Below are 20,977 nucleotides of genomic sequence, written 5' to 3'. Positions count from 1 at the left end.
AGGTATCCACTGTGCAGATCTCAAGATGAGGCATCCACTAGAAAAGCTACTACAGTTGCTCTTCTGTAGCTGGAGATATGGCTGGAAATGCATCTTCATAGTGTACACTCAAAATAGGCTTTAAACCCGCATTCAAGCTGACAGTCTTTTGTTAAAATAATAATATTTCTTAACCTTTTACCTAAAAGGTGAGTCATTTACCTAGATACTCATCCATGTAATTAAAAAAGATAATGCACAGCAATCCATGATTACCTAGAGATACCATATGTGAGAAAAGAACTTATAAATTTTTTACATAAAATTAGTATATTTGCATAAAATCATTTTAAACACAGAGCCTGGCACATCAAAAGTAATTAAACATTAGGGATTTGGAACTTATACTGTGAAGTTATTGGCAAGTACACTGGCAGAACTACAGATTTCACTATGCTTATTTAAAAAAAAAAACCAAAAAACATACACAACAGGTGCACTAGGTCCACCTACTGTAGTAGATGACATTACTACAAACTGTGAAAGGCCTTAGTTTTTCCCATTTCCCTAATTATTTCCAAAGTTTTCAATTACATTACTTCATTGCTCCCCAAATGTACACCTTTGGCAACCCTGCAGTCTAAAAATCCCATACCATACACTTTCCTATCATTAGCAAAAGCCCATTTGGTGACTTTATGCAAGAGAGAAATTGCAGCCCTATAGAGAAGATCCCTAGCAACTGCAATTCTCCTGTAAATTTCTATTTCAAGCTGTGCTATAGGAAACTGACATTGCTCTTCTGAATTCTTGAAATATCTCTACCTTTTTCAGAAGTGTAAAGAAGATGCTGTCAAACTAATACATTATCTATGTATCAGGAATGAAACAATGGGGCTCCACCTATAGCATTTAGACAAAAGGCTGTCACAAGATTGATGTAACCTGAGAAGACAATTAGTTATTCTTTTGTATACACATTTCCAAAAAATTCTTTCCTGAAACTGTTCAATTATCATTCAAAGTTATCATAATTACCCCCACTGTTACATTCCAAGTGGAAAAGAAGCAAACAGTGCAACAAATCTATAGATTATAAGATCATACCCAACTTTCTTTGTTCTGTGACATAGAGAGACAATCTAAAAGATCACCAGCAGTGAAGACAAGAAAACACTATAACAAGCAATTACAGCCATGAATTTTCAAAACAATGTGAGTGCTATTTTTTCCTAAATCGCACTGTGGCTAAACACTTCCAACAGCTCACATCATAGCCTTGCCAATCTCATGATTTGTTTTTTTCTTTCTTTCTCACTCCCTTTTAAAAATTGAAAGACCTGTCTGAAAACAAAACAACTGCTGGATGTTTAACAGGTACTTTTAAACACAGTAAATACTAGTCTCTCATATTATAGCCTGAGGTTGGAAACGAAACAGTAGTTGTCTCCTGTATTCATCTGGTTACACAAAATGTCCAGCTGCACCTCTCAGAATGCAGGGAAAGCCTTACTTTACAAGAAGAGCAATACTGCCTAGTCTTTGCCATCAGCAAGAAGAGGGTCTCGTATGAAACAAGATACAACATATGCAGGAGAATTCAAAGTCTCAAGGAGATTGGCTAAAGACCAGCAGGAATTTCAGATTCAAGCTGGACTAGGAAGGAAACATGCAGATTTTTTTCTTTCATTACCCAAGTCTTTTATTAGGCTTGTAATACACATATTCATTTCAGAAATATTTTAAATCTTGTATAAAAGTGGCTTGGAGTGATTTTGTAATACCTGGGTAGTATTAAAACAATTCTTACACACGACTGTGAGCTAATTCTATAAACCAGAGTAACTGGAAAACTTCAGTGGCAATTTTAATTTCCCAGTATGTCCTCTAGCTCATATCAAACAATGTCAGGCTTCCACAAATGAAATAAGAACCTTTCTCTCACAACCATGTAAATTTCTTGCAGTGAGAGAAGAGGCTCTACAGCATCAAACAGGATTCCCAAGAACTCTGCAAATCCTCACTCCTGGTAATTCTCAATTCAGTTGTTTTATATTCAGTAGTTACTCCTAAAGTCATCTATTGATCTACTTGTTCATTTACACAAAATAAAGAAGCTGTTCTGTAAGTAATGCTGTCTTTCCTTGCGAAGACATTTATTCACTGAAACGAGTCTCAATTGAATATTCTCTTTTGATAAGCTAAATATTCATTCAAATCTGAAATTATTTACAAAGCAGTTTCAGTAACTGATACCAAGCTTCCAACACAGTTTTAAAAGTATGACCATTAGGAGTGGTGGTCAGTTTTATTAAATAAAAGCTTCCTGAATTAACTGTATAAAATATAACCTGCATTTCTATCTTAAATTTTGCAGGCAGTACACTTCATGTGCACCCTCTTCCCCTAAAAAAAGGATACAGGACTGAAACGCTGCCCAGGCAAGTTGTCAAGGATGCCAAGTGGCATCTGTACAAGACATGATCAAGTAATCCAAGGACTCTTCCTTTTGGAAGAGAGGTAATTGAAGATTTACTGTGAAGGCAACAGATAATGACTGAAGTCCATAATGTCAGGAGTAGTCTCAAGCTGTGTAAGGAACAAGGTAGGGTTTATCTACCGAAGGTAAAAGTTACCATGTTCAATTCGAGCTAAAGAATGTGGTACTGGACAGGGTTGAAGAAATCCTGCCAGCTGGGTGTTGCACATGCAAGTTTATGTGTGCTTAAAGCAAGAGTACAAATGTTCACAGAAGATAAATCTACTGAGGCATTAGGGGTTAGCAATACAGATAGCAATTCTGGCACAGGAAGGCTAAGCAGAATTTTTGATCTCCTGTTACCCAGGGTCATAAATTTAAAAACATTTATTCTTTTTAGCTGCAGTTTAGCATCTGACTAAATCACTAATAAAGCCAGAAAATAGCTCATTATATTGTACTACTTCATTAACAATAACCTTTCTGCAGAAATATTTCTAGGTGAAATACCAACCAAAAAACCAATTCATCAAATGGCTACTCTGTGCATGCCACAGAAGAAAAGGAGACAATATCAAGGCTGGACAGCATTTTAATTGCAGGTCTCCCTTTTAATACATTTTCACATTGAATTACATGTATATTTATTCAGCACCTGAGAGAAAAACTCCTTCCAAAAGTACGTAAACATATCTATAGCCCAAAAATCTCAAACTGATCTAATTTTCCCAAATATGAAATGTATTGAACCATTCTTCTACATACAGGGTTCTTCAGGTGCACAACATGGTACATTAGCACTCGTCTGTCAATGAGCTACAGATAAATAAGGTAATTGTTCACACTCACCTAAATATGGAATTGTAGGAACCATTTTTAAGCTTCTGATGTACTCTCGTGTCCTTTTATAATTATCTTCCTTAGACAGTAAATAGTCTAACTTCTCAAAGGTGGTCTTGTCTTTCCGATTCAAAAGCTACAGAGAAAATAGAGATCATAAAATTTTCAAAGACAAATCCACACAAAACAACAGTCAGTAACTTGTTGAATTGCCCAGAGTAAAGGAGAACACAGTCTAGTTAAGATAAATTTATCATCATCATCCAAAGCAGCACAATGTTTGAAAACATGCTACCTGTTTTAAAAAAAGGCCATTTAGTGTAGGTCTTAAGCTATGAAAAAACATGACCACTATTTCTGACTAATTTGTCAGTGATTCTCATATCGCTAAGTAAGTTTTGAATAATCTCAGGAAAAAGTATGTTATAATACAGTCACCAACATTCTCATAACTTAGCAGAGATGCTAAAAATCCTCTACACTTAAGAGTACAAAGAGCAATGGAAAATCCTCTAAATAAATGCAAACTGTGCCATTTCAACAGTACCTTAATAAAAGTATGACAAAACTTTTCAGAAAAAAAGTATATGGAAAATAAATTATTGTGCTATTAAATTCATGTTTTCAATTTATAAGACTTATTGCAGAAATCTAGAAAAAACATTTAAGAATGCAAAAATCCTAGTCACAGGGGGCTGAAAAGCAAACAAAATACAACTATAGCTATAAGAACACATTTTCTGTTTCAGCTGTTTTAAGAAACCCCAGCAATATTTATAAAACAGTCTTAAAAGCCAGTTGAGTTAGGAGTGAGTGGAGAATTATGGCACTGTACACCAGCTTCTTGCATGTGTCCTTTCTGACAACAGACAGCTGCTCCATAGCACATTCTTTCATACACCTTTTCCTCTGGAAAATTCCAGTTCTTGTACTGCCTAGCTTTTAAGTCTAGTTAATAAAAAAATAACATAGAAAGGATAGAAATGAATATATCAAAATAATTTTGCTGTTTTCTTTTTAGCAGCACTGAGAATTGCTTGAGGTCCTGCAATGTATTGTATTTCTGAACTACTCTGCCTACAAAGAGCCTGGCACCTCTTTAGGTCTAAGTCAAATTAGTCACATACTTCATTTCACACATGAGCAATTCTCCCTATTTATTTCCAGCTTCCCTATTTATTTCCAATTCTCCCCATTTATTTTGAGCTTCATCGAGCTGCTCAAAACATCAGACATTTACTTTTTTATTAGATTATAACCTCATTCTGAGCAATTAAATCATAAAATAGTTGCAAGCATTTTAAAAGCTTGATAAACCTATCCAAGACTTAAGGTCTGAACTGTAAGACGTATAAGGTCTGAACAGTCAATGTGATCCATCGTGTGTGGAATGGATGAGAATTACCCAAACCTTTGTATAGTTAAACATTACATGGAGTAGAAATAACCTATAGTTGTGTATTCCTCTTTAAAGAAATATTTAAATTTACTCTAAGTTTGGCTAAGAAATTCTACCTTCCAGAGATGGAATTTCTGAAAATAGAATTATCAATGCTTTTAATTTCTAACATAAATAAAAACTGAAATGCATCACACAATAATCACATCAATGCTTGTATACTTGTAACATGCCTTTTTCCTTTCTTTTAGGTAATGTATTAAATAATATGCTATGTTTTATAAGGGGACACTGATACACGTTCTGTACAAGGGTTTTCTAAGATTACTTATGAACAGAAGTTTTCTTGAGCATACAACCAGCGGCTTCTAGAACACAAAGGGAAACTGGCAATTTACAGGAAAATAAATGCAGTCAAAACACCATTTTTCACAAAACATGTAACAGACCACTGCTTCTACTACAGTACCACAAAAACAAGAACATAAAAGCATATTCCTCTAGATTTTACAATATGACAAATTCCAAAGAACGTCAGAATTCAAACAGGACAGAAGGGACAAGGGTCAAGGCAACACTTACAGCCCAAGTTTTGGTCAGCCTGAAGATAGGTGCACTTTGCAGTGCTGACACCACAGACATAAGAGAATGAAGATTGTTCAGTTCTAGAAGCTTCTGGAAAAAGGGAATAATAGCTTTTAGCATATTGGAAAGGGAAGCAGGATTAATTAATATAAAAGTTGCATTAATAAACCATTATTTTTTCATTAATAAAATACAAATTATCTATGACTGCAGACAAAATATTATCCCAATGCTGTCATGTGCAAGATTCTTAAGACCACTTTAAGAGTTGCTAATTTTACAAGTATACCCATCAATATAATAGGCATTTCAGTTTCGAGAATACAAACAGTACTTGATTTCAGTTATTTGTTATTTTCTAAGGCTATTTCTTCAGGAACAGAAAAAAGGAAAAAAGTATTTGATGCATTGTTCTTGAAAAAAGTAACATAATTTTAGAAATCAAATATTTAATCAAGCAAAAACATTACATGAAGATGCTGACAACACTCTCAGAATTAACACAACTTTTACCTTTGTAATCTGTTGCATAAGAAAAATTTACCTCACTTCAATCTATTTTGAATTTACTCTGTGTTTTGACAATGACTCAAAACACACTGATCTCAGGCAGAAAATACTTTGGAATAAAACTGTCAAGATGATAATGCTTGCTACAACAAGCATAAAAATGTAAAATACAAAAATGAGAACTGTGTCATGTAGCTTCTTTGTGAAGCTTAATAAGGGGCTGGATTCATCCCTGACTGATCCATTTACTCACTGCTCAGAAGCATTTAAGGAAGATCTGGACTTTATGGAGGGAAAAGCAAGAAAAGTAAAAAAGCAAGAGAAGGAAAGAGGGCAGTGTCCCCCCTCGTGCAGGCTAAAAAAAAGCCCAAACAACACAACTCTTATTTCTAAGAACAACCGAGGACCTCCAAGTCGAACATTCTCCTATTACTTGGACCATTTTTTTGTTCCAGTAACTTACTCAGATAAATTTTCTTCTAAAAGTACAAAACTGCTAAGTATATTGATTGGAAATATGCACAATAGAAAATTTGTTTTCTACTACATGGAAAATATTATTTTAATTACCTACACACATATGCAATTTCACACATACAAAATTCACACTTGGGACTTTGATCCAAGTGCTGTGTCACTCAGGGTCACATAAAACAGAATGACTGCAGGTCGTGAAAGTGATAAATATTTTAAAATTTGTTTGTTTTAAAGCTAAGTGTAAAATGCAGTGCTCAAACTCAATAAAATAACAGAGCTTTAACAGCAGTGCTTTATACCAGCAACTACATATTGCAAGCAGGAATGCAAGTCTCACAATAGCTATTTTAGAAGCAAGGAATTTCTTTTCATAAAAGTTAAGTTTTAAAACGGTCCGAGACAAAAACCAGAAACATTTACAACCACATTTGATGTTGTCAACACACAATTAGCCACCAACAACTCAAATCACTTTTAAACTTGGTAGGTAGAGGTACAAGAGGAGTCACACCAAACTGGGTAGGTTCATCTAACCAAGTAGAAAAGAACAGTTCTTGTTCCTTTCCTTTATCTTAATCATGTAGTACAACATAACAGATGTGCTAAAAGAAGAATTGTTACCCTCTGCAATCCAACAAGGGCTCACAGGCATAGTGCAGAAACAAACACGAAGGAATTAAGGTTTTGAATGATAGTGTAAGAAATCTGCACTTACTTTAGCTATTTTCACAAAGTGGCTCAGTATTTCGGCCCTTATTTTTAAGGTCTGTGCTGTTAATATTTCTCGTACAACCCAAAAACTGACCTATAAGGTAAACACATACAACTTTAATTTATTACCAAAAAAAATGGACTTTATTAGCCTATTTGATGAAATATTTGCAAACTCTCACAATGCTCCAGGAAGAAAACAGGGTAAGGAAAGAAAAGATTTCTGATCCCATGAATTCTCATCTGTATCACTGCAACTGCCTGAAGCATTACCAGCATAGGTAGAGAAGTGAGACAACACCAAGATAACTGAATGCGCAAGTGAGACCCAGAAAAAAAGAAAAAATATTGCTAATGTTGCACCACAGCAAAAACAAATCAGGAACTAATAATTAGGAACAAGTGGTCTAGAGGAACAACATGAAAATGTGGACAAAGCAATTGAAAACAGGAGTTGTAATTTAAAAATCTTAATCCTCGTTTGGAAAAACAGGTTTTAATTCACATGAGTAGTTCTGTTTAACTTTATACTCAAAGACAACTGTCAAACAGTACCTGTTCATCACAGTAATCAAATTATATACCTGGTTAAATCTCCTAGTAAAGGCAACAATATTTGGAGCAAGGGTGTGTTTTTCTTTCTTATTCCATCCACAGCTGGCTAGTTCCTAGGAAACACATTTAAAAATTGCCTTAAAAACAGAAATGAGTTCTCCTTAACACTAATTCTAAATGACTCTTCTGTTTTTTAGAACCACAAGTCTCAATTTCAATCAAAATGTTGTTCAACTTTCCAAATGTACACTACTAATTTTAGACACCTTCATATGAAAAGGCAGAGTCAGCCAAAGAGAATTCTGCCTCTGAAAAGCACTTTGTAATGCTGATAAATGGAACACACGCTAGAGATCTGTACATGCTTGTGTGAGCAGCAGGAAAAGCATTTCCAGCTCCAAACACATTTTGAATCCCCATCTCCAGCACTTAAAACTTCTGCAGATAAAAATGCCAATTTGCATCTGTCAGGACACAGATTCTCCACATCAAAAATCCATGTCTGGTCATATGATACTAAAAATCACATGTTTATGTGGAAAAAAACCTCAGATATCCTAAAAGGGACAGCAAAACTTACCTTTGTTAGAAAAGTGGAAGAGATCAGTAACCTAAGGATATTAAGCAATTGCAAGAGGGAAAATTCTGCGTATGGCAAAATCATTTGACTAGATTTAAATTCAGACTGAATAGGAAGGTTGATAAAAGAGAGTGATTCAAAATGCCCCTGTGTGTTTGAGAATTACACTTTGTCTTCTTTTTTTTTTGTATGGAGGGATGCTGGCAGTTTTCTCAGTGAGCACAGTCACAGGAAACATTCCCATCAAGTGTGCAAAACCCTGAAATTTGTGGTGGAGATTGCAATTTCAGGACATGGAAAAAAATCTAAATGAAGTCACATAGAAATCTAAAATGTAAGCATAATTATTTCTGCTGGAGAACAAAGAATTGTTAACTAGACATCCTTTTTCTAAACTCTGCAGAGTAAAATGCAGATGTGTTTCTTAGTAATAGCTGTTGAAGAGCAGGAAAAAGCCTCAGCAAATACCACACTTAAAGGATGTTTGTATGTTTGAGATAAGACTTTTCAACCAAAACTCTAAAATTGTAGGTATTTCCATCCATGCATAAAGCCATGTTAAAATAATAAAACCTTAAATTTCAACGAGAAAATGTTAACTTTCTTAGTCTAATAACTTATCTAATAGCAAGGGAGAGTTTCATGACAAATACACAGACTATTTCTTGCTTTAAAACATAGTCCTACAGTTGGCAGAATTTCAGGATAGAAACAGCTGTTTCTTTTTGGCAAACAAACTATATTGATGATTCCAATAAGATGAAAATCAGAAAGCACAATTAACAACTAATAGTTCATGGTAACTGCTACATATCAAAGATCTATATTCTAGCAGAAGCTGGAAATACAATAGTTTTCCTTCTGATCACTCTTCAGTGAGTTACATCTACTTGCCAGAGAAGCACTTTAGGGAATTTCATTTCCAAAAGGCAAAATGAAGCAATTACAAAGGAAAAGAAGAGAAGCAAATCAATTGTTTTGGGATATTTTTTGCTATAAAATTCTATGGCACATGTTTCATAGCAACTAAAGTAAATTCAAAATTTGCTTTAACAATGAACATCTATAGTTTTGTATTTTGTTTTTCAGTTCGTTCATCTCCTCATAGTATGACACTACCTCTGCTTTTGGCAAAGGTAGTTAGAATAAAAAAAAAAAAAACAAACTGTTTTGTCCTGATATTTGTAGAAACAAAACTTCCTCGTAGAAAAGTATCTATGTATCAATTGGTACATATTGAAAATTTTTTGCTAGCAGATTTTTCTATGGGCATTAATTAATTTCTTATTGCATTATTTGTTTGCCATTTTCTTTCCCACAGGAAAGAAAATTCTCCCCAACAGCCTGGAGCACACATGTAATTGCAGAAGCATGAAAGCGTTTTCAGCTACAAAACTCTCTTGGTGTTCTTGGGGGAAAAAAAGGAATTATCTGACAGGAAGGACAGACAACAGATAGACAACTTTTTTATTTCCTTCCTATATTTTCTCAAAATAGAAATCTGCTAATCTCTCTGAACTACTGTAATAAATGATGACTTGTTTTGTTAGTGACCTGATTAGGTGGCTGGACCTTCCACTAAAAACCTTCTAAACTTGACTGCCCCTACTGATGTTGTCAGAAATTCAGTTCTGCTGACATTATGGGGGCGCTCAGGCTGCCCTTCATAAAACCATGATATTCCAACCTTAGAACAAGAAGACAACAAGCCACAATGGACACATGGTCTTATAGTCAAAACATCTGAAGCAGGAGTCACGTGATTCTCGTACCTTTTGCAGTAAATAAATTTATCATATTTTACGCAAATTTGTCATATTCTGACAACTACTTTTATTCTTCATTTCTCAAGCTCTTACTACTGATTTTCAAACGTCTTGGTTAACTTTGACTGCTTTTCCTCAACAGGCCTCAGGTTCCCTTATGCGTCTTTCTAAAAAGGTTAAAATCTTAAAAGAGTAACTTTTAAGGGTTTGGGCTAATTTAATTCCAGCATTTATTATTCCGAATCTTAAAATTAAGAAGCTTATAAAGCAGTTGATGCAGTCTAAAATTGAGATTATGGTCAGAGGCAGGAGTCAAAAGTCTGAAATCAGATATGAATTGAAAAACGGCAGCAGAAGGGAGAACAGAGAATTTTTACACTTGATAAACTTATCCTGAAGAAACACTCCACTCAAAGCAAGACAAGAAGACTTCCAGAAAAGCACAGTTATCACAGGCAACAGATGACAAACCAAAGTAACTCATGCTGGATTACAGATTCACAGTACTAACAGGGAATATACCTAGAAAAACATTAGTGCAGCGCAAGAAAGTGAGCATTTTTGAACCAAAAAAGCATTCTTTGAATCATCACATTTTCTCAGGCACTGATTTCCAAAGATGGTTCAAGAAAACCTACCTCAGGCTGTATAGCTTTAAATACTGGCATATCCATCAATGTTATCTGGCTCTGAAATGAAGACAGAATTTTACATCATGTAATATGAAGAGCTAACAATGACGTATTTCTATCTGCCCTTCAGTAACTACAATCCATACACATATTTCTTACTAACCAGAACTAGCCTATGCTAGGGTCCCTTAAAGACTTAAAAAATGCAAAGTAAAACAAATATGCTGTGTCAGGTCAGTACTACATGATTAAATCCCAAAACAGGATTATTTTATTGAAGTTGATAAAGTCAGAAATTTGTTTTCAAAAACACTGAAGGTTTATTTAAAAGCTGGGTTTTTTTAAGAAAAAATATTTCATGTATTTTTTAGTACTCTGCAACCCTGAGTATTATACAAGCTTAAATGCAAAAATAACATTTATACTTACAGCAAACTCCTCAGGAGTTACTTTCAACACATCAAATACAACTGCATCGTAGCTTTTATTGGCATAATCTGAACTTCGCCCTTCCAGGGAATCTGAGCTGCTACTACCCTAAAACGAAAAAATAGTAGATTTATCTGCAGAATGATTAAATTAATCTCAAAATAACCGACTCCATTTTGATGGTATATTACATTGCTCTGACCTCACCAACAATTCATGGCTGCTCTAAGTTACAGAGTAACAGGTCAAAAGTGCCATTTAAAACAAAACAAAATGAATAATCATTAACAACAACAATAAAAAAACATGGCTGTGAACACCAAAAACCATGAAGTGCTCTATAATTACTCTCTTGCCATGTTGGTTCTTTTTCTTACAAATGGTGTAGTATATGACTAGTAGTGGAAAGGGCTTCTGTGAAAGCTGAAACAAGCCAAAATTTCTATTTTGATACAGGAGCTAATAAAACCCAACAAACTGTACCTCTGGAGTGGCAGAGGTGACCATCACACTGGCCATGAAGTCATTCCTTTTATACATGCTCTCCACACGGCGCAGGAAGTTTCAGCTCAGCCAGCACTGGTTGAAAACAGAAACTCCTGCAAAGCAAATTATTTGTGGAATAAATCAAATTTATTAAAAAACCCAAAATGCACACAGGAAACAACCCAGCAATACAGGATATTTCATTTTCCTACTCAGAGCAAAGGACTTAGGAAACAAGATTTATCTTAGGAGATAGATGCTCTTTTCTTTTCCAGGTACCATCAGCGAAGGAGTACAACTGAATATTGCTAAAGCGATGCCAAGTCCTTACCCTTACCTCCACTCAACTCCAGAAATGCAGGGGGGAAAAAAGTGTATTATTTGTCATTCATGTTGAATTAAGTTTTATATAAAAGTCCCTCCCAGGCAGGCCAAAGTCTCAGAAACTGCAGGCTACCACAAACTGCTTACAGAACTAGCAAGTCAGCTCAAGCTCTGATTCTGTTTAACTGAGCAAACAGCATGGTTGTGTCATCACTCCCCACAGCACACATGGATGAGCCCATGGCAGGCACGGCCACTGACTCCTGTAAATGGACTCTTTCATCAACAGCTGTAGTTGCTCATATGTGCAGCAAGGGAAACTGCCACATCTCCCTCTGCGTCCTCACGTTCCCTCCCACAACACTGATCACACCAACAGAAAAATCCTCAGAAAAGAAAACAGCTAAGAATAAAAATATCCTCTTATTTTACTCTCTTTCGAAAGATGAAGTCTTCACTTCTCATTCCTACAATGACAAACAATTCTCCCCAGGATCTTTCATGAAACAAGTCACTAATTTTGCTTCAAATAATGCCAACATCTTCTCTGCTAAACAAGGCAAAAGTCAATTTTCTTTATATTTTCTGCTGATAAGTTTAACTCATTTTGAGCACTAACAGGCTGCTAAGTATTTCTAGGTCTGGAGTTGCTCTTCTTAACAGTCCTTACAATCCTGAAGTGGAAAGTAATTCTGTAGATGTAATTTCTTTAACATGTGGCATTTACATTAAGGCCACAAAAATATTCCTGTGGCCTCCATCCCTGCCTTTCTGAATACGTTCTCCAGGGCATGAGGAATCAATTACAATGTGAAAGGGGAAAGAAAAATCCCATATGTGAACTTTTATCATGCCCAAATTCAGTTTTACACAAGTTTCAATGTTCATTATATCAAAGTGAGACAAAAATGTTTTAATACCTAAACCCAAAAGCACTAATATACTTTTGCCTTTTAACATTCAGCACATACACAAATCTTGCAAGGCTAGAAACTTTCATTCTAGACATGATCAAAACAGATTCCCCTCGCCTTACACCCTCCCCCCAAAATGTTCCAAATATAACACAAGCATTTAAAATGCACTGTTTTTTCATACGTGCAAGGACTTCTTCAAGATTCACGTCTATGAAAAAATGCCTCTCTACACTTGTTTTGCTACCTTTACAAAAGTCATAGGAAGCAATTATCCTTTTTAGTCAAGTCCACTTGATCATTTGAAGTGTTTCCCCACCTGCAGAATGCATAACTTTGCACACAAAGTAACAGAGGAGCTAATACTATGCCCATGGTGTGAAAAGGCTATCAAACAACATAAAGATGTTAAAAATAATATTCCCCTGTACTTGCCATATTTCACTCCAACTAGATTAAAAAGAAATTTCTCAAATCCCAGAAATTACCAGAGGCCCAAAATGTTGGCAATAAAATGTAAGAAGCCACTTAAATGACATACAACTTCTTTTCACAGCTTTTGATTCATACAATTTCTTTCAACTTGCTCAGGTTAATCACTAAAATGATGCATTACACAAACAGTGCTAAAAATCAAAACTAAGGAAACACCTTATCTGTTTGCACGGAAGGTTCACAGGCACATTGCAGTAGATCTCCTTCATAGGCTGTCCGCAGCAAAGTGGATAAATCAGGATGCAACAGACACCGGAGTTTGTCTGTTCTTCTTTGCCAATTTGACAAACCCATTTAGATACGGAGCACTCTCAGAAGCAAAACTGAAGACACTGCAAAAACAACTGGAAAAAACCCCAAAAATACCACCATCAAAACCAAGCACAGAAGCAAACCTTAGAGCCATTATTTTACCAGCATTTGTCAAATCTTGTTATCTATGATACAGAAGCAACATTCTTTGAAAGCAAAAAGCAAATTTTATATTGCTGTTAGTAACATGCATGTAATGCTGTCAAAGTGCCCATAAGTTCAGTTGCAGTACTAGTTACCAAACTCACAAGAGTCACTGAGACGCTTAAGCACAGAAAACCACTTCTGGCCAACAAAGTCCACTAATTTGTGGACTTTGTTCACAACAAAGTCCACTAAAGTGCTCTAATTTCTGAATGCTAGCAGAGCAATCTGAGGAAGTCATTGACTGTTCACATTGCTTTCAGCAAATACAAAGATAACCACGTCAGCAACCACTGATGACCACTGTTCTTATTGATTTTTTTAACTGAAGGGAAAAATACTGAGCTACATATGCTTTTACTACCCCTAATTCAGCCATTTCAGACTCCACAAGTCAACTGGCTTAGTTGATTTCAATAACCGTTTACTTACTACTTTCATTAGTTGATTATGGTCTTCCTAATGACACTGAATCGAGAACTGAGAGCTGCAACATGCTTTTAAGAAAATATACTTCAGCATTCTATCAAAAGTTAAATATTCTTTCTTAAGCTTAAATTAGCTGGACAACTGGTTCAGTGAGAGCAATCAAAGTGCACTAGCGCCCTACCTGGGCACTGATAAACTTAGTTAGAACCAACGAAGTAACTATAATGCTTTATATGAAAAATATCTTAATTTCAAACAGTCCTTTTGAAGTAATTAAACAATAAATCTTGGTGGACATTTGGACAACATGAGAAATTCTAGAGTATATGAAAGCCTGGATTTAAATAATTGCCTACTAACAGTTTATTAAGAACAAAGCAATTAGGCTACAGAATATTAGTCATAGAAATGTGATAGCTTTTTAAAGATCTTCCAAAGCAAACACTTGTGTATTTTCAGTATCCATTTCACCAGGAAGACCCTAATATATTTCACTGTGCTTTAGGCAACAGTACCACCTATAGATAAAATACACTATGAACAATTTAGCAGTTTCATGCACATCCTTTTCTGAGAAACTTCTGACTGTATTTAATGATGACTAATGAAAATGTAACAGAAATAAAATGGGGCTGTGGATTAATTCAGCTGACCATAAACTGAGATCACTCAAGTAAATAACTATTCCTCAATAACATGCATCGTCCCTGAGTAAACAGGCTGAAAAAACCTGAATCTTGCATCATTTCCCAATAGCTGCCAATGGATCAAGTCTAATTCTGGAAAAAGTATATTCAAAGTTGATTTCCCTTTCTAAAATTCTCTCAACTCTCCTACTTCCACCCCTCCAGCGCACGTACTCAAACAAGTTTGACTGTGAGCAGAGGAGCAGCTGCTGTGATGAGTTTAAGAAACAACTTGAGAATCCAAGTCCTGAACTCTTGAGTTTTTTTAATACACAACTGATCTGAATTATATCTAACAGTACATTAAAAACAACACCTAATGCGCAAGTCATGCATTTATGACATGCTTTATTTGATTTGTCACATGTTACACTAGACAGCCATTGGTCCCTTTGTTGTCACTAAGCTGCCCTCCAACAATTAAAATTCCAGCTTTTCAAATTAACTGTCATAGGGCAACCTGAATACAAAGACATATGTGGCAGTCACTACACCAAAAAGGTAAGCTAACATTCTACAAGTGGAATAAAAATAAGGTTGTCTTATTTTTCAAAATTATAACGAATGCAATGTCTCAGTTTTCTAGTTTAAAAGCTGTGTGCAAAATTTCAGAGCAAAAGGCTGTCAAAAGTTATTTGAAATATCTCACACAATCTTCAGTTGCTAAAACCATGAAAGAGTAGGAAGCTGACAATGCTGGCTTGAATGTCCAATGCTATTCTATAAAGATGTGATTACGCCCCACATCTTTACTATATTCACTGATTACTGAGCTCATTCTAAAGAACATTTATTACATTTACAAATTTACTTTTAAGTGTTTTCTTCTCTCCATTCTTCTATCTGCACCATTACTTACTGCATCAGGAAGTAAAGTAATAGTATGATCAAAATTACTTGTATAAGCCAAAAAAGTACAATAAAGTGAATTCTATTAAGTAAAGATAGTAGACAGATCTCCATCTGGTTACCTAAACAAATTAAGACAAGAAATACAGTATGGGTTTCTAATTATTAGAAACCATTTGGAGAACTTTGCATAGACTGGAATTTAACTGTGTCTGGAAATCTTTACATCAAGGTTCTATATCAAGACAGAAATGCAGTGCTCTCTCCAGCAGAAGTTCTCCTTCAAAAGTCATTACCCTTCAAGCAAGTCTGCAAACTTGAATATCTCAGAAGACCAAGATATATGTTTAGGGAAGTTTTACTTTAAGGGAATTTTCATGAAAGGAAAAAATCTTCAGTTACAGGAAAAGAAACATATATCTGCAAATTATAGTAAAATACTACTAAAACTGAAGTTCTCTAAACAGAAGAGAACTGACAGATGCTTCTGTAATCTCTGGTTATCAAATATAAGTGAAAATATGAAATACCTGTAACTTTAAATACAGTTGCATACTTACAGTGGAATAAGGCAGCCGTGCTCTCAACCCATTTTGCTGCACATCTCCATTAGTTTGTTGCTGGGTCTAGCTCTAGTTTTTCAGCAGTTTTATCTCTTGTTTAAAAGCATAACATTCCTGTAAATGCCAGGAAACAGGATTTATTTTACAACTCAATTATTCTCAAACTCTGCACTCCTCACCTGAAACATGTGCTCTAGTATTTTTATTCTTACGTCTCCCTCACAACTTCCATTGTTGGTTCCCCATTCTAGTTTCACTGCTACTTGACAATTCCCAAACTTAAAAGAACTACATATACATCACAGAGAGAAGAGCAATGTATTATAAGTTTCATAGCTAAATATACTCCAAATATGTGCTTGTAACTCCCCCTCACTCTGTCAATCAACACAAGGTCCAAGCCAACACACATTATTTATTGGTTTCACTCACTTCTTTCAAGGTGCTTTATGAATTGTAAATGCTAGTCATTCTCACATCATTTTCCTCAAGGCTTAACTAAACAAAGCAAAACGGACACAAATCCAAATACAGTAATTCTTTTATCTCTGTATCAGCAAATAAAGCCATAGCTCTTCCAACAAACATGATCAGCTACAAACCTGAGAAAAATACTGCTTAGGTAACTCATTTTGGGGATATTTACTTTAGGCATAGCCCTTCCCTTTTCTCCTCTTTTGCCTTATACCAACTTTTCTAAAACCTAATGTTTAATAAAATTACACATCAAATGAGAAGAAAATAACCTCAAAGCTTCTTTTATATAGACTGACATGAAAATCTCATTAAAGCCCATGTTGCTTTGATAAAGGCAAAAATAACTGCAGGTCAATTGGTGCTACTGTGCCTCTACTACAGGTTTTATTTTTGTTCTATCACAAGAGAACCTCCCCCTTAAAGTCTCTCTTCTTGCTATAACTATACACAATTCCTACTGGCATCAAAGCAAACTATCATTTGCTAGAAAAGCAGTATTCTTTTGACACATCCAAAACTCATCCAGTAGGCACTCCTTGCATGAGCAAATGATCCGAGTTCAGAGAATAATCAAAATGACAAGTTAAAAATGGGTTAGCAACCATTTAAGTATTTCAGTGAAATTACAGACATGACGCCTGTTGTCTGCCCTGCATCACGTGGCATTTTAATAAAGGGCAAAACTTGTAATTCCTATGGGCATGAACTTCTAGGTGTCTTCACCAAAATAAGGCAAATAAACAGAAAAACGAATAAAATAACTTGGTTTGAAAGTGTTTTGTACTCATTTTTCTTCAAACTGGTGCTCCATCATGCAGAATAGGCAACATACAGAAAACGAACAAATGAGTGTGTGTAGGTCTGCCCTTTACAACAGCTTCCTGTCCTTCTGAGACATGAAGCATATCTACCAGGCATGGCATGAATATTCAACAAGTGAAAAAATATCTGACTATCAAAGCTATACATAAAAGACAAATTGCAACATTCATAGATAAGGTTTCTGAGGCAAGGAATATTCTTTTATATTTCAGAGACACCAACGCATTTCAATTTTTTCAATAATTAGTATGACAAGAATACATATGCTCCATTTAGTTGGGTTCAGAACAACAAACCACAGACAAAAGGCATGATGTACTTCTACAACCAAAAATTTTAACATCCATTGCTCCATCCACTACATGCCAAAGCCCCAGGCTGACATAAGCCTGCAGAAGCTAGACCAAAAACTATCTGAAGTGAATTGAAAACAGATCGCAGTAAAGGCTCTTAACAAGATCCGCACGGTTTCATCCCCATGATACGCCAATAGTTTTCAAATTTATTCCTAAAGACACAAGGACGTAGCCAACCCTAGGTGGTTTCCATCTGTTCCCCCTAGACCCCACATCCGAACCAAGGCTGCTCCCGCTGTCCGCCCGGATTCGCGCCGCGCAGCACCGACTGCACGTGCCCGCCCCGCCTCACCGCACCGGGCCGGCCTCCGAGCCCCGCCGGCGGGCAGGGCCGTGGGGACCGCCGGCCCCGCGCCGGAGCGACATCGCCGGGCGGGGAGGGGCCCGGGGCCCTTTCCGAGCGAGGCCGCGGGGCCGGTCGGGCGCTCGCAGAGCGGGGAAGCGCCGCCAGCGCCCACCCCGCCTCCCGCGCACCTGCCGCGCCCCGCGCGGGAGGCGCCCGGACCCGCCACGGTGGGCGCGATGCGGCAGCGCCCCGCGCCGCCCCCGGGGAGCCGCCGGCCTCCCGCTAGCGGCGCCTCTGGAGGGTGAGCGCCCGTCTGGGCCTGTCGCCGCAGAGCTCCGCCCGCAACACACGCCCGGAGCGGGGCCGGTAGAAGGCAGAGGGACGAGGGGCTGTCGCGGCCTGTCCCACCTTTTCTGCCGGGCACACGGAGCTTGTCCGCAACTCACCTATTCGGGACTTGATGCCCCCAGCAACGCCCACGAGCCCTCTCGGTGAGAGGGAGGCACCCTCAGCGCCGCCGGGGACGAGGCCCGGCCCGGCTGGGGACCGCGGGGCGGGGCGGGGGCGCGCGGACTGACGCGCGCGACAGCCAACCGGCTCCCCGCGCGGGAGCGCGCACCAATGGGCCCGGGCGGGGCGGGAGCGCGCGAGCGCAGGTGCTTCGGCGCCGTCCTTGGCCGCGCCCGCCCCGCCCGCGCCCCCTGGCGGTCTCAGCGCGGCTGCGCAGGCGGCTCCGTGAGAGCGGCGGGAGCCCGGGGGTGCGGACAGGGGGCGAGCCCGGGGCTCCGGGCAGGGGCGAACCCGGGGGTCCGGGCGCGGGGAGAACCCGGGGCTCCGGGCAGGGCTTCCGAACAGCCCGAGCGTCCCTCCCGGTCGCGGCCCGGCCCCGAGCAGCGGGTCGGGCCGCTCCCGGAGAAGAGTCAGTGAAGTGCCGGTCGTTCGCGTCCCCTCGCCGCAGCATGGGCTGTGCCTCTCCCTTCCCGGTGCATCGACGAACCTCTCGGAACCTCCAAACTAAATCCGGGGTCAGGTTCAGGTCCGGGTGATGATGCTGCGGGTCACACAGTGACCTTGTGTGTTCTTCCAAGGCAATAAAATAGAGCTTTGTGGGCTTCTTGGTAACTGAGAGTGGTACTTGAAGCAAAGAGGCAAAAGGATGGTGCACCTTTCTCTGATTTACAGCTTCTATAAAAGCAATGCTCAGGCTCAGTGTGTGTAGGCATAGCTACAGGAAAACATTGGCTCTGTGGACTGGTAGGTACATGCAGGATTCCACTCAGCCCATCGGACTGGCCTGCAGGTTTGCATGTTAGAGAACAAAAGCCTAGTGAGGGTATGCAGAGGAAGCTTTGAGATACTGCATGATGCCCCGAATACATTTATAAGGTGTCTTCCCAATTTTACTGGTTACCAAATGTTTTCATTACCTATCAAACTCAGAGCAGTTTAAACATCTTCATATATCACAACTAAATGTCTATGAGTGTGCTTTTCAAAGCAGAAAAATTCGAGAATAAATTGTAAAAATAACTTTAAACATAGATTTGAGATGTTATGAGTCCTGATGCTCACAACACCAATAACTATATCAAAGCCAAAGGCACTACACAGAAGGTATTCTCTCTACACTTCCCTGCCTCTCAGAAAGGCTAAAGAAAATTATTTCATATGAATCTCCAAACATTTAATTCTTATTTGTGTTTATCCTATTGGTGTACTGCCAAGCAACACACTTTACTCTAATACGTATAGAATCAGTTCCCACTAGAGCAAAAGTACAGAATTGTCTGGCAAAATATTTTCTTCTCTGTCCTGTATCACTGTGCCAGAACATTAAAACAGCAATCCATGTGCTACAGACTTTGGAAAATATACATTAGTTACTAGTATTTTTACAGGAATTTGAAAAAAAACTATCTGAAAACCAGTTAAGTTCTTATCCAAATGATTATGAGATTCTGACAGTCACCAAACTGACGCTTAAAGTACTGTAAAATGGTGGTGTCCGCTGCCCAGGTAGGTCTCATGTAGCACAGCAGGACAGACTCTGAAATCCTGGGTATAAACACTGCTCTGCTAACAACGGAATCACCCAGCACCTGCTCCTTTTGAGGGGTCATAATGAGGACTGCAAACTTCTTTTTTTGTTCTTATTTTAGGCTTCTGCTATGTACAGTGCCTTAAATGACCCCTACATAATATATTTTTAAAAATAAGCCAGCACTCTCTGGTGGAAAAGAATGCATAGACAAGGAATGCTACTTTAGACAATGGCATCAGCCATATAATTTCCCTAAATTTTAATGAAATGTTTCTGTTTATAATTCAACTGACTTTTGACATAATATTAAATTTAAATTTTTCCTAAACCCATGCACAATACAAATGTACTATGCTATTTCATACAGCTCATGAAATGTAACATCCATGGGATTTGGATTAATTTTCTCTGCATGATTATTGCTGGAAGAGTATAAATTCCATATGCCATATTCATTGGCTATTCTACCTTTCCCTCAACCTGTTTTCAAGAAGTCTGCATTATGAAAAGTTAAGCAATGAGGCCTGCGTCTGCATGTACACAAAGATCAGGTGAACAGAACTGGTTCTTTTTAACCTAAACCAAGTTTTTCATGTAGCCATCTTAACAAAACTTTTTCACAAAATCTTTGCCTTCTGTTTTCTGCTTTGCTGAAAGTGGTATTTTGTAGCACTTTTTAAACAAGTATCCAATCTCTGGGTCTGTTTTTCCCTTGATGCTGAATTCAGATGTGCCAGCTATGTTGAGAGAAATTCAGGTATTTCAGAACACTCACAGAATCAGAATGATTTTGGGAAGGGATTTAAAAGCTCATCTCATTCCACGTCCCTGCCATGGGCAGAGACACCTTC

The 20,977-nt window shown here is 37.8% G+C and overlaps 1 protein-coding gene across 4 annotated transcripts in view; it reads right to left on the bottom strand.

Annotated features, from left to right (window-relative positions):
- Positions 1-18,688, bottom strand: part of RALGPS1 (Ral GEF with PH domain and SH3 binding motif 1) — a 75,123-nt gene extending 56,435 nt beyond the window's left edge. For 2 of the 4 annotated variants that reach the window (XM_005491896.4, XM_026796378.2), the window contains exons 1-10: positions 18,532-18,688; positions 16,142-16,258; positions 13,318-13,505; positions 11,426-11,541; positions 10,943-11,050; positions 10,520-10,570; positions 7,565-7,648; positions 6,985-7,074; positions 5,280-5,372; positions 3,308-3,434 (exon numbers count right to left, since the gene is read on the bottom strand). In XM_005491896.4, coding sequence (XP_005491953.1) covers positions 3,308-3,434; positions 5,280-5,372; positions 6,985-7,074; positions 7,565-7,648; positions 10,520-10,570; positions 10,943-11,050; positions 11,426-11,482 — 610 coding nt within the window. In that variant the 5' untranslated portion in view covers positions 11,483-11,541; positions 13,318-13,505; positions 16,142-16,258; positions 18,532-18,688. Of the gene's footprint in view, positions 1-3,307; positions 3,435-5,279; positions 5,373-6,984; positions 7,075-7,564; positions 7,649-10,519; positions 10,571-10,942; positions 11,051-11,425; positions 11,542-13,317; positions 13,506-16,141; positions 16,259-18,273; positions 18,402-18,531 lie in introns of those variants that run through there. The other 2 variants (XM_074556557.1, XM_074556558.1) reach the window with 2 other exon arrangements.
- Between the last annotated feature and the right edge of the window lie 2,289 nt (positions 18,689-20,977).

This window comes from Zonotrichia albicollis, chromosome 21 (assembly GCF_047830755.1).
Source record: "Zonotrichia albicollis isolate bZonAlb1 chromosome 21, bZonAlb1.hap1, whole genome shotgun sequence".
Taxonomy (NCBI): domain Eukaryota; kingdom Metazoa; phylum Chordata; class Aves; order Passeriformes; family Passerellidae; genus Zonotrichia; species Zonotrichia albicollis.
This window is presented reverse-complemented; position numbering and strand designations above follow the sequence as displayed.